This window comes from Epargyreus clarus, unplaced genomic scaffold (assembly GCF_041222505.1).
Source record: "Epargyreus clarus isolate Ecla_fem2 unplaced genomic scaffold, WU_Ecla_fem_2.2 ptg000006l, whole genome shotgun sequence".
In the NCBI taxonomy this organism is placed as follows: domain Eukaryota; kingdom Metazoa; phylum Arthropoda; class Insecta; order Lepidoptera; family Hesperiidae; genus Epargyreus; species Epargyreus clarus.
The window spans coordinates 649892-664998 of record NW_027332214.1 but is presented as its reverse complement, the minus strand read 5'-3'; the positions used below and the strand labels follow the sequence as shown (position 1 = coordinate 664998).

The window sequence follows — 15107 nt, the reverse complement described above, 5'->3', positions numbered from 1 at the left end:
GTTGGATTGAATTTGAAAGACTAAATTATCGACAAAAACAATTAAGTTTATTCCAAGCATATGCTCTAAAATGAAACAGACTATAATTTTAAATAATTATTAAATTCATATTTTGAATTTTTACATGTCCGCAATTATGAGGTTAGATATTTAAACTCATCATTCTGGCAATTCCCAAACAATATTGTGATTGGATTGGATGTTAAATAGTTGATTTATGCAGTTCAATTATATTTTACTACGAGTGTTACGAGCTGCTTACATCCTGCACTACAGCGTCCATTGTGATCATGATCCGATAATGTGGAGCGACTGAGGCTGCCTAATTGAGTGTATTGTAAGAACTTCCGCTCAAACCTACCATGTTGGGCTAATCTCTAAGCGCGGGTATGCGGATAATGTATCTCGAAGCGTATTAACGTTATACCGTATAAGGTACCCGGCCAAAATAATAAGGCACAGTTTGATAATAATTATTTGGGAATTTAACAAAGATCAGTTTCTGTTGCTCTTGGTATATCAGGATAAAAAGTATTTAAAACACTAAAGGAAAATATACAGACTGTGTATTTTTAAATCCATAGATTAGCTTTCGAATTTTGCAGACAGCAATATACAGAAGCTTTTTACAGCCAAAGATTTTATTCGCTTTATCCATATACCTACTGTATGATCTTTATATCGCCATGGAGAGGAACTGACAGACAGATTTGTTAAATGGGTGTCGTTGATATCGGATTTTAGATTCTACACTGTTTCGAGAGAAGTCGCTGTCGTAACAAATATATAATGATACTGAAAGGTTACGCGCAGTGTTGACAGAAAGTGTCGTGGTGGATCGCTTTCTCCGCAATAGTACTATTTTATTACTCAGACTAACAGCTTGACACGTCTCGTAAAGAGATAGAATCCCTAAGAATTGCTTTTGACGAAGTCTATCCACCAGCATCAGGCAGTGGAGTATCAAAATATTTGTTTTAGTGTATTCAAATAGTATACGACAGAATTAATCCACCTGGACATAAATTGTTACTGTCGCTTAGGTCTGAGGCGCAGAGGGTCCCGGATTCGATACCCGGCCAGACAGATATCTAAATGATGAATTATGATTTCTGTTTCTGGGTTTGGATGTTTGTGTATTTGTCTATGTGTGTGTCCATGGCACCCACGACACAGGGAATCCTACTGAACAGGGAACTGACACGAAACTCTTATCATCCCCCAAAACAGTACCCACCACTACTGCATACAACAGGTTACATAAATTATGTAGTGTTATCTCCCATTTTGGAACCTTAAAGGTTTTCCTTTTTAACTTAAACAATCTTTGATTATCTAAACGACTGACAATCATACTAATACTATAAGTCGTACTTTACCGCTACCATACTGTCTGTCCCGCTGTAGGGCACGGAACCTGACCATACCACTCGACTCTGCCGGATGTGTTCCCCGGATCGTATTTCCCGTGCTTACACTCTGTATTACATTACTTGTTCTTTCTCCGATAGACAACTTTCGCTGTCGTTTGATTATATCTACTCATATGTATTAATAGTGATTTTGTCCTATCAATCTTGGAATCCTAGGTTTGAATTCGGGTTATGCAGATGAGTAAAATTACAGTTGTATTTTATCAATAATATATCTAATAGAAATTATGTATTACTTGTTTTAACGATGAAGAAAGACATTGACATGGTTTCTTCATGCCTTTCATAAACTTCTGAAAAGTGCGAGACACTAATCCGCACTTGCAAGGACGGTGGATGTAGATAAAATTTTTCTTCAATTCCTCGGCCCAAGATCAAGTATAATATATGATTAAGGTTTAGATTTTTTCATATACGTTGTACGTGCCTAGTGTTAGTATAGAGAACATTTATAATAAATTGTAAATATGTTTCGCTAAAAGCTTGTTCACTGTTTAGCGCTATTGAAATCATCTTTCGTATCTTACGAAGCATTTTCATTTCGCAAATGCATAACAGTACGGTGATATTGGTTTTATAAAAAAAGTTGTTGCAGCTGCGTTGGTTTCTCGCGATTACTTTGTAGTTAGTGTGTAGAAAGGAAAATGTGTAGTTCATAAAACATCATTCATATCAGCACTTAATAACTATGTATAACTAAATATGTATCTACCTGAGTGTACTGTAATGAAGTACAAAATATTTATGTCCACTTTTTTATTTATATTAAGTGGTTTAAGCAATCATGAGAAAATCGTACGTCATTTGTATGTTTTATTTGCTTCAGACAACATTCACAAGTGAACAGCACCCTGTCCACATTCTGTAGAAATTGTTTCGATAGTGTTGTATTCGCTGCTTTACGGAACACAGTTGTAGTAATATTATGATATCACAAACAGTTAAAGTAAGAGAATAAATTAGTTACTGTTTCCGCAAAGTTAATTGTACATGGATACGTGCTATTTAATCCTATCGAATCCGAGCAAATGTTAATTGCTACTTCCCGTTCGATATAGGTGAGTGGCACGAACCCGATCGCATTTGCTACGGGAAGTTATAAACGCGCAGTGTAACATTACGATTGTTTGTGTTGTCAGCGGCGGAGAGCGAGCCGCCGGCGCCGCGGGCGGGCCCGCACGGCGTGCAGGTGGTGAACACGGGCCCCGAGCACACGTTCACGCTGGACGAGGAGGCGCTGGCGGCGCTGCTGCTGCGCGAGGACGTGCGCGACCGCTCCGCCGTCGTCATCTCCGTCGCCGGCGCCTTCCGCAAGGGCAAGTCCTTCCTGCTCGACTTCTTCCTGCGATACATGCACCACAAGGTGAGACACCATGTCGTCTGTTCTAACTTATCAGCTCACATTAGTAGGCTGATCATTGATACTTACATCTTCCACCGAAAAACAAAAATTTCTACTAGAAACTGATTATACCACCTTTAAGGATACTATATAGTCGTGAATAGCCATAACGGTAAAAACATTTTTTTAAATGTCCTCTTACAACAAGTAACCTTTGCTGACATACTATATAGTGCTTAAATCTATAATGAAACAAGTCACGAAGCATCACTGACGAACACTTCCTCTATATTAAAGGTCTCGTTAATACTCCATTTGATCCCAGGAGACCCATTGTATATGTGGCGATTTATGTCCTTCTGTACTACTGTATTTTAACTTTGCGATATTATTGTTCTATGAATTGTAAGAAAAGATGTGTTGCACAGATTTTTTGACGATTAAATCTACTTAGTTCCTTAGTACAATCAACCAAAACTCAACAGGTGGTAAAACCCTCATAACAGCGGTGTTAAACGCTGCTGTGTTTTGGTTTGAAGGGTGTGGTACAGGAGACATACTTTTCCGAGGCGTTCCAGCTTAGTCCTCAGGGGAAGCGGCGCATCAGTGCCCAACCTTAGCTAGGAATATTTAATAATATCTGGGGTTGATTACAGATGTCCATAGGCGGCAGTAGCCACTTACCATCAGGTGGACTGCACGTCTGCTACTCCCATATTATATAAAATAAAATAAAAAAACAATAATAACGTGTTGTTGTTGTACCAGTACGGTTCAGGCGGCGGCGGAGGCGAGTGGCTGGGCGCGGAGAACGAGCCGCTGCACGGGTTCAGCTGGCGCGGCGGCTCCGAGCGGGACACCACCGGCATCCTCATGTGGTCCGAGATATTCAAGGCCACGCTCGAGGACGGTGAGAAGGTAGGCCGCAAGAAGATTGTCAAAAATGTTTATCCTATGTTTATCTATATTTGTGTATATTTTATCCTTAGCTACGGTGTTTGTAATGATTACGCTGGCTGGTATAAGATAATGTACGTATATGTTTAATGTAGTTACATACGTATATAAATAATGTACGGTTCTAAACATAAGAGGGCATTTTTAACAAAAACTGTTTTTGTGCTCTTGTTTTATGTGACGATTTATCATTAGGAGGGTTTCTATTTATATTAAATTCATCAATATTGAAGTACATTTAATACAATAAGACTGATGAAACGTTTTATTTTGAAAGTCATTCTAATTTTTATGGCGACGTAATTGTCATTATAGACTGCAAAAACACTTGTTATGGCCTAAAATTCATACTTGTAGGAGGAAACTGGGCAAAGATTTCAAGGTTACAAGAATTACGTATGGATTATCAATGAAATACTGATTATGTGCAAAATACGATAGTGTAAACAAGTTGGCATCACATTACAATCTACCCCCGCGTTATTATCGAGCATAGAGTATTATAATATACATGTTATAGAGAGGCAACTCTACGTATTTTTTGTCACCCCTAAAGCGCCCCTAGTGGCCTGCCCCGGAACTACTCATGGGTTTTATATACATACCTATAGATACCTATTGTATATTCATTATTCATTATATGTATTAAAATTAGGTTTGTTATAAGTTGTATCTTCAAAACACGAACTATAAATGACTGTGTTCCAAAGATTCACACTTACATTATACGTTTTTCTTTCTCAATTTTGATACAAGAACATAACTACATTTACATACTTAACAAAATTTCAGAAAGATACAAAAACTTGTAACGATGTGAATCTTTGAATCACGCTCCTTTACAGTTGATGTTAAAGATACATCTTACGTGGGAGGTATCAAATATGTACAGTTGCGACCAGTTGCACCATTGCGACGGTGTTTCTCTGAACTCCAAAAACAACTTTTCAAATCAGAAACGATTTACGAAGTTGCGGCCATTTGACAACAGACACATCATTTTGATAGTTAACTGTCACTCCGCCGCCATTTTAATTTGAAGTTTTCGGAGCGAGTCGTTACGTGGCGCTAGTATCTGCACAAAAAGTCATTTTGTATGGAAGTGTGCCCCCCCTGTTATCGAGAGATAGTTACAATAATGTCCGTACATTTAGTATAACAAAAGTTTGATTGTACATTCCAGGTGGCGATAATCCTGTTGGACACGCAGGGCGCGTTCGACAGCGAGTCCACGGTGCGAGACTGTGCCACCGTGTTCGCGCTCTCTACCATGCTCTCCTCCGTGCAGATATACAACCTCTCGCAGAACATACAGGAGGACGATCTGCAGCATCTACAGGTATATATGACGTGAACTTGCATATTCATATACTTGCATATACAGGCTGTTTTTTTTTCTAAATGAATTCATTCGATTCCCGGCTCGGAAATAGATTAAAAACAAACGAATGATGCAGTTTTTAGTTTTTATCAAAATCGGCCTCGTAATTCCTTTCAGCATTTTTCGCTAATCGTTATGGTTTCGGATTTGGCCCTGAAGGCTCGTTTGAAAAATTCAACCTCTGTATATATTTACATCTATGTTACACGATGTTACGTTACATAGACTCTTATAAATTCATCCCTAAAAGATTATATCTATTCTTCATTGCTTCGGAAATTCGAGAGAGCGAATTCAAGGGATAAATAAATAAATACTAAATATAGCATTGGAAATACCAAACAAGTAAGAAAAATATAAGTGCCTTAGAAAACCCTCCAAAGTCGAAATGTTTAATTACATGTATTGACGGATTTTGACTCAAAATTGACTAAAGCATTGTTCCTCCATTAATTTCCAGCTGTTCACGGAGTACGGTCGGCTGGCACTGGAGGACGGCGGGCGGACTCCCTTCCAAAGGTTACAGTTCGTGGTGCGCGACTGGAGCTTCCCGTACGAGGCGCCATACGGCGCGGAGGGCGGACAGACCATCCTGCAACGACGGTTGAAGGTACATTAATCCAATTCAATTCAATTCATTTATTGCAGGATAAGGTGGTGTACATGCGTGAAAAACATAAGTTTTGTGCTCCTATCCTAACCCAAAGGGTATGCAAATATGTCATAAGTATATAAATTACATAAATTCTAATTAAAATTAAACTAAATTATTAAAATTAAAACAGGACAAAGGATACAATAATAACATTAAATCTTCATATTAAACTAATAATTATACAATAAAATTGCATGTCAGCACTAATAAAAAATATTTTCTTGTAATGGCCTATACTCAAAACAGACAAGATAATAGAAATAATCGCTTTAGTCAATGTCATTAAAAAATCATTAATGTGGTAGTAGGACTTGTCAACGAGATACTCATGTAATTTACTTTTAAAGTTTTGGTTGTCACTTATATGCCGTATAGTTTTTGGTATTTTATTGAATATCACTGGAGCTTTGCAAAATAAACTTTGTTTAAATATATGAGTGTTACATTTCACAGTTTGTTCCTTATCTTTAAGACGGGCTCTTGAGTGAAATTTAAATAACTCTGGATTACGTTTTACAAATTATTTTTATTATATGTGGCCTGTAGGGGCACTTAAAAATTGATACTTATTTTTTATGTAAATCACTGGATCCTAATTACCTCAACGGGACAATCCGGTAAGGTAGGTGAAGTTAATAAAAAAAAAAAATCTAAGTAGGCAATTTGAAAAAAAATGTACCAACCAATAATGTGATAAATTCGAGCATCAAAGCGCTTTAAAACTAACCCAATAACAATAATAATATTTGTAAATTTCTGTTACACTGGTTATTATTACAATTCGAAAATACGTCTTGCGCAAATGCATTGCGATGTATTAATAATATTTGTCGTTTTAGGGTAATTTGTAATAAGACTATGCAAAATTGGCACCCATTTTATTTGTATTTCTTTCGGAATGTTCATCAAACTTCTACTACTATTGTTGTTCAAAGTTGAAACGTAAAGTGAAACGGGTTCAACTTGACCGAAATACGAAAGTGGATCGTCCAAATGCGGTGCGGACGTAAACAATGACGTCATCAGTGACGTTACAAATACGATTCAACTACAATACGAACGCCCTCGTAAAGTTGGCGAGCGAAATGTACATTTTTGGCATGTTCGTATTAGAGTGGTCTCATTTTAAGTGTCTGCACTTTCATATTCTTTTGTGTCCATAGTACTATGTGTAGGGTAACCTATGTGGCTACAGACCAATGACTGTTATATAATAATGTGCTGAGAAAAGCAGTCAGCCACAAATCAAAACGTCATATTAAAATAAAATCTCATACATAAATGTATCATATCATAAAGAGAGGTCTTAATAAGTATCTAAATAATATTTCAAATAATGTTTACTAATCAGCATTTGGTTGTATGATGGAAATGATGGAATAATGCTTTTCATTCTGAGAGCAGACTTGTGTCCAACAGTGAAACGATAATGTGTCGATGATGATACAGGAACATTGTATCTTTCCAGGTGTCAGACAAACAACACCCAGAGCTGCAGTCTTTAAGGAAACACATAACATCATGTTTCGCGGAGATCGCGTGCTTCCTCATGCCGCACCCTGGCCTCAAGGTCGCCACCAGCCCCGACTTCGATGGACGATTAGCTGGTAATCCTTGCCCATAATATTATTTTGTTACTTAGGACATCTGCTTTCTATTGTTGTCAGAGTATAAGGTTTGTGCAATGTATATGTGAACCTAGTTTATAGTGCTTAGATATTAGTTTTTCTTTGAGTTAAGTTTTAAGTATGTTTATTGGTTACCCTACATAGTTCATGAATGTTTTTATGACGAGTTATGAAATTATTTTCTAATACAAATGTTCTCATTTGACTATGGTTATAATTTAATCAAAGTATACAGGTAATTAGAACTCCAAAGTCAGTCAGTATAGGATTTGAGATGTGTCTATTCTGTGTCATGCGTTACGGTAGATGCGCACGCCCATGCGAACACACACACAAAGCAAATTTGCATTCAATTATTTGCTATAATTTTTTGAATAATTACTATTGTTTTGTTGTACAGACATCGAGTGTGAGTTCAAGCGTGCGCTACAGCAGCTGGTGCCGATGCTGCTGGCGCCGCACAACCTGGTGCCGAAGCTGATCAACGGCCAGCGCGTGCGCGCCAAGGACCTGCTGCACTACTTCCGCTGCTACATGAACATATACCGCGGCAACGAGCTACCCGAACCGAAGAGTATGCTTGTGGTCGGTTTCATATTTATTTATTTACTCTGATTATAGTCCATTAATGCTTATAATGACGTTATGATCTATACTTATAACTTTAAATGAGTGCCAATTTTATGGTCTGTCTCTGAACTTATGTTAACTGGCCCAAAGGTATATCTGTGTCATGAGATATGACCTTAAATCATTAACTAATATCATAAATTTGCTCAGCAGCGATGTAAACATTTGGCATATGTTGTGCGCAGGCGACGGCGGAGGCGAACAACCTGACGGCGGTGGCGGAGGCGCGCGAGGTGTACACCACGCTGATGGAGGAGGTGTGCGGCGGCGCGCGGCCCTACCTGCAGCCGCAGCTGCTCGACGCCGAGCACCGCCGCGCGCGCGACAAGGCTCTGCACGCCTTCCGCTCCAAGCGCAAGATGGGCGGCGACGAGTTCAGCCAGGCCTACTGCGACCAGCTGACACAGGTGCGCCCCCCGCAGCGCTCGACGCCGAGCACCGCCGCCACATAGCCGCTACATAACCACATAGCCGCTAGTTAATAGTTCTACATAAAGGTTCTACATGCACTAATTGCTGGAGATAGTCTTCTCCTAATTTACACAAGAGTCGAGTTGTCGGTCCCTCGTTGTCAGAGTCTAGTGGTTTCCCGCCGTATTCGTCAGGTCTTAAGTCCACAACCATGCCACGGCACCGTATGCCATCACTAGCTGCGCAGGCTGTTTGAAAATCTTTGACTTTCAGACTCTGAGGTGCGTAATATTTATACAATAATAATACCTTTAAAAGGAAAAGTTGGCTAAAACTGCTTAAGTCATAATATAGATATGTTCCTCAGGACCTAGAGGACCAGGCGCTGCAGTTCAAGGCGCACAACGAAAGCAAGAACATCTTCAAGGCGGCGCGCACGCCGTCCGTGTTCTTCGCGATCGGACTGTTCTTCTACGTCTTGAGCGGCGTGTTCGGCCTCGTCGGCATATACTCGCTGGCCAACCTCTGCAACCTCACCATGGGCGTCGCGTTGCTCACGCTCGTTCTATGGGCTTATATTAGGTTAGTGTAAGGTGGCTTTGTCACCAATATATTTTTAAATTTTCAACCAGAATTTTAGTTTTATCTTAAAGAGTAAATCTGAAAAAGCAAAAATTCCTTTAGATACTCAAAGAGATAAAAACAAACCCCATGATTAAATATCTCCTAAAGTTGATAAGAACTTTTTGAAATCATTCAGAAACGATATCGACATTGTTACTTTTAGTGTATAAATTAAATATTTTTTACTGATTATGAAATTAACCAGGGTTTCTTTGTTATTTACAGGTACAGTGGAGAAATGCGGGAATTAGGTGTAACTATAGATGACACTGCCAATTGGTTGTGGGATAATGTGAGTAATAAAGATTAATATTATTGTGTTAGTACAAGTATATGGTACTTTTAAAAATTATTGTTTTATCGGAAGCAACATAATTATTTAAAACAAAATCTTGGTTGAATGGACAAAATAAGTAAAACTTCTTAAGTGTATATGATATTTTTAAGCATTTAAACAAAATATGCTTAAGCATAATGCGACCAATAGACGAAAGTAAATAAATAAAAAAAATATGTGTTACATTGGCGTGCGCAACACTGTCCCTCTCAAAAAAATAAGTGTTAATGCGAGTGTGTGTGTGTGTGTGTGCAGGTGCTGAAGCCGGTGTACCAGGCGGGGCTGGAGAAGGGCATGGAGCACGCGGCGGCGGCGGCGGCGGAGCGCGCGCTGGGCGGGCCGCCCACGCCGCCGCCCACCGCCAACGGCAAGCACAAGCTGTCGTGATGCTCCGCGCGCGCCGCCGCCGCCCGCGGCCCCGTGACGCCGCGCGCGCCGGCCCCGGGCCGGGTGGACGGTACTATGACTGTATACAGCGGAGTTTTTAAATCGTTTATATCGTAGTTAGCGGTCGGTTTATAGAGTTTATGGGCGGGGAGCGCGGTGACCGTGCCGGTGGCGGATCGTTTCGTTGCGGAACATATGATGTTGGGTTTTGTACAGTATGTAGACAAATTTTAAAGTAGCGTTAGTCTTTATAGTGTTAACGGTGTTGCTTCGTTGATCCGATCCGGACGGCATCTACGGGCTACCTGTGGCGTGGCCGATGTTTTATCGCACTCGTATACAATTATATTGTGTGTTTTATTGCACCGCATTTGTTTGTAAAATGTTGTACGTAAAATCGAATTTATCTACTTATTTGAACGAAAATATTATATTTAGTATTTATTTATTTACCCCTATTCGCCCTCTCGGATTTACGAAGCAATGTAGTATAGATTAAATCTTTTAGGGTCAAATTTGTAAATCAAATGAGTCAATGTAACGTAACATCATGTAACATAGATATAAAAGATATTATTACACTTTTTATTACTTAGAATTCTGCACAAATAACAGTTGTTTAAATGTCCATTTTTTTCTTATCGAAGCGAATAGTAATAGTGTTGTAATAGAATAAGGACACTTGTTGTGTTGCACCGGTCCCGTTGTAATGTACTTAAACCCTTTTAATGATCTGTAAGTGACACTAACCCTTATCGAAATTATAATCCCCCGTATCGGAGAGTTCAACTTTGTATATAACTATTTTTCTAAATATAAAAACAGAAGCATATCCAACATTTTTGTATCATGAATTTTAATTTTTTTTCCTAAATGTGCCAATTTGTTTTAGGACGAACAATGTTTTTGGAATGTTTTTCAAAATTGTCATCATGGGAACAATGTGTTTGACGATTGTTGTAAATTTCAGAGTTTATTTTGTTGCTTGTTTACTAAAGAACTCGGAATTTATATCACATGATTGTTTCTTTACTACCCCTATCCTCTGAGCTTAGTTAGTATCGAATATTGTAACTATGAAGGGATTTGAGATTAAGTAAAAACATTTTTTTTACACAATTTCATTCAAAAATTGAAACCTATTAAGGTGCATAGTATAAGTTCTTAAAAATTATACAACCATTTTTTAAAGGTAGGTTTACAAGTTTTTAGCTCACAAATTAATTTTTGGTTGTGACAACAATATATAAATGAAATAACAAATGCATGCAAATGAAATTGTATTTTTACCACAACAATGGCGGGTATGTGATACCTGAGTTGAGCTAGTGCTCGAATCTTGAAATCTCTTATCCTAATATAGAACACATATAAATATTTTATTTAAACAGGTAGTTTATTTTATAGGATGGGATATTTAATATCTATTATTTAAATATTAGGGTGTTTAGTGGTCAACCCTATGATATCGGTCAAAGCAATGCTTACTGCACCGACTTGCGAGCTTACACGCTTAATTTGATACAAATTAGCACTGAAAATGTTAACTGTACTATGCAGGGCTGCAGCAGAAGCTGTAACAACGTGCACACTGATAGTAGGGACCGACATAGTTGGGTGGTAGCACTGACACTCCAAAAGAATCGAAGAGATAAGTCTTATCGCAGATTTATTAGTCGCGAGTATCGTTGGGACCTTAATATATATTTAGAACGTAAAATCGTAGTCTGGCGCTCAAGGGGCCCGCATACTACTGCTGTATTTAGGCAGCTCATGAAGAATTGAGTGGAAACTAACAGCTTAGCTTAGAATCTAATATAGTTCTGGTTGAACTGCTGGTTGATCTGCTGCTCTAATACCATGGTTAAAATAATTATAGTTTATACATAGACAAAATCGTAGTGTTATTATATATTTGAGTATCTATATATAGTTACTCAAAAAATGTTAATAATATTCAGTTAATTTTAGAGTAGAAGACTATTAAGACTATATGAATTATGAATATATATAATACTGTAAATAATCCACAATATTTTTATTTGAAAAGGACATAGTTTGGAAGCCATCATGTGAGCTGAATTCGACTAATCCGTTTTATTACAATGCCACTGTATTCTTTACAAGTTGTGAATTTATTTGTTATGTCCAGTTGTTGTATTGTTCTGGCATAGATATCTGTATATTATATGTTATGTTAACCACGGAGTGAGTGTGGTGAGTTGTGAAATTTATAGAGATTGCCTTTTATATATAAATGTATTTAACTTTTCTTTGCCAACGTAGCAGATAAATATTTCTCTTTAATTCTATAGAAGTCACTATTAAACCGTTTAAGAATTAGATATATTTTGTTAATGCGTCCTATGTTAATACATGTAGTTTAATACACTTCGGAGTCTATACTCAGATCATGAATGCTTACTCTATGTTATTTAATAGTGAATCTAATTGTAACATCTAATTAAATCTGGTCATACACATTCAACTCAATGCTTTGTTAAAATTTCACAGCCTATCTCACTACTCTATAATGAGCAGACCATACACGTCACCTACATGTTTTGTATAGACAGATACGGAAAATATTTATTGGAGTTTTTGTGAATAAACCTGATTTTTTCTCGAATGATTAGAAGGCCAGTATGAAGGGTACGAGTGAGAAAATATTGTTTTAAGACTATTCTGGATGAAAATACTTGCAGGTTGCTGACATGTGCAATCACATGTCAGCAATTACAACATAAGAGTCGGGCCATTTTGCTCTTACTATTTTTCATGCTTCCAACATGCTTTTGTCATAGTCAAAGATATTATACAAAAACGAGGTATCCATTTTATGTGTTGCCGATTACTCGGTTTATCACGGTCATGATTTAACTTTATTATCTATGGGTGTGACGGCTGCATGCCGCCCGACATAATACTAATGAAATGAACAATAGAATAAAAATCTTGATATAAAAAGTGCCTCATGTACCTTATATCATCAGATAATTAGTGCTATGTAGAGCTATACAAATTTACTTGTACTATATTTTCCTATTTTTTATACTATTTCCTATTTTTTTATACTTTCCTATGTATCAGTCTCCAGTAGACGTCGTGTATGGTCCACGAAGCTACCAAGCTGCTCTATGCCAAGCTCACGTTTAAAGCAATGTTTAAAAATGGTTGTTTCTATATTGCCTTGTCTATTTAGTGCCATAAGTTTGCTATTGTCGCGGTCGCTCTTCGAACTCTACCCGCTTATTGTGTAAGTCTGGAAATTGTACGTGAATAGAAAACTTGTAAAGGTTTTTAGGGACTTAAAAAAGGGATCCAATCATAACATATTTTCATTGTAGTTAGATAGATATGTAGTTCTATGAAAAATGTTAGAAAACAAACAGGTGTACCACTCGACTCGATAAAGAGAGAAAATTATGTTTAGGGTTAATTCTGTTTATCATTTTTCTGTACCTTGGGTTATATAAGGGCGTCCGCTCAAACAGGCGCAGGTGTAAGCTTCTCTATGTCGAAAAATAATATGTTCAGCGCCATAGGCTATTAAAATGCTCTTTTCACCACAACCTATTGTTTGCCAGCGCCGCCTGCGAGTACTACCGTTCTTCCAAGGATAAGGTACAATTTTTACTACTTATATAAAATTGTTCCTTTTTTTTTATCCATATAAAAATGTTTATAGTAACAAAAAATCAAATGGAGCATTAATAAATGTTCGTGTTATATGTGCCTTATAAAATAACTATTATCATTACTTACAACCTGCTACACTTTATTTTAGAAGATACATTTTTATTGCGTAGAGTCAAGACTGCAGTAAAATATCGCTATGAAGGAGCCAGAAGGCATGCCTAAATTGGTATCTAGCACATGACAAAGTTTAAGTTCCTTAGACGTGGGCTTTAAGATCTAATGTTTACTACACATGGCCCTAATTCCAGAATGTTTCGCTGCTGCTTTATACAACATAACAATATAATATGCCAAAGAATGAGGTAGGTAACCAAACCTACTCTTACATTGCCGAAAACATCAGAAATATTTATAGCTGATATAAACATATAATACTCACTTCTCTAGAGTATTTAATTACGTAGTTTATGTAATATAATTATCATTATTAATAGGCTATGTAAGCTTAAAAAATAACTTATAAATTGTAAAACCATCACACAATAATATTTACACCACATATTTATTTGACACATTTGATGACCTCTTAGCGTAACAATCGTACTGATCCAACTCACAGGGTTCGGCTTCGATCTCCGGCGAAGCAAGCATCCAAACGATGAATTTTGATTTAAACCGTTTGTATGTTTCTATACTCGTCTGTAATCTGTATCTATAGCACCCACGACACAGGATCCAAGTGTGGGGTTGGGAGTGTAAAATGTGTTACATTATTAAACATATCTTCAACGTTCAGACAATGAATAACTGATCGTCCAATAATTATAAATTAAAACAATTTTAAGATTTTGTGATATCTAGTGTTAACGCTTGCTTCTGCTCAATTAATTTTAACGCGGAGAGCGGCCGCGCGTCTTCGTCCCTTGTTTATTGTTTATTTGTAAATCGGTTTCGGTTTAGTTAATAGTTGATTAATTATGATAATGTAATAATAAAGTTCTTATTTTTTAACACATTGTTGTTTAATTTTGTACAGACATGTTTTGCGATCCTCTGCATGGTTACGTACGATTGACTGTACTGTTTGTAATGATAAATAGATAATATACTATAAATTAAACTTTAACCGAATGAAGAATAGCGAGTTAATATCATCGAGTATTGCAAAAAAAATTGTAGAATGATTCAACGTGAGCTCAGAGGTATATTACAAATTCTAGGAATCAGGTAACTAAAAATCAAACAGCCTACAGTACCAAAACCAAACAGTACTTAAATACCATGAATTTAAAATTATTGTAAACATTACAAACATAACCAACCAAAGTATAAAATTAACTCCTGTGAGATTCATTATTTTGCTGTAACAAGTAATAAGCTAACGGAGACCATGGAGTAAAAACTTGTTTGATTGTAAACAACATTTCCAAATTGGAAAACAGTATCTCTCCACCTTGAGATATTGTAGTTATGATAATACTTCTATCTATCTACTTAGAGGAAAAGAACAGCCAGACACACGTGAAGTTTGTTCTCAATAGTCCCTTTACTTCCCATAGATATCCTTTCAAAGGAAAAAAACGACAAACCCACGCGGGGTAGTAAAATTTTACATATATGTATTTTAATACTGTCTAGGCGCAATCACGCGTAGAGTTATATACGACACGACGTTCCACGCGT

General features: G+C 37.2%; 1 protein-coding gene across 2 annotated transcripts in view; it reads left to right on the top strand.

The window, feature by feature from the left end:
* Positions 1–10801, top strand: part of atl (atlastin GTPase) — a 30767-nt gene extending 19966 nt beyond the window's left edge. For both annotated transcript variants that reach the window (XM_073073519.1, XM_073073520.1), the window contains 10 exons: positions 2573–2796; positions 3544–3693; positions 4916–5071; positions 5574–5723; positions 7237–7375; positions 7797–7981; positions 8212–8433; positions 8805–9019; positions 9287–9353; positions 9654–10801. In XM_073073519.1, coding sequence (XP_072929620.1) covers positions 2573–2796; positions 3544–3693; positions 4916–5071; positions 5574–5723; positions 7237–7375; positions 7797–7981; positions 8212–8433; positions 8805–9019; positions 9287–9353; positions 9654–9785 — 1640 coding nt within the window. In that variant the 3' untranslated portion in view covers positions 9786–10801. The remainder of the gene's footprint in view (positions 1–2572; positions 2797–3543; positions 3694–4915; positions 5072–5573; positions 5724–7236; positions 7376–7796; positions 7982–8211; positions 8434–8804; positions 9020–9286; positions 9354–9653) is intronic.
* Positions 10802–15107: the final 4306 nt, after the last annotated feature.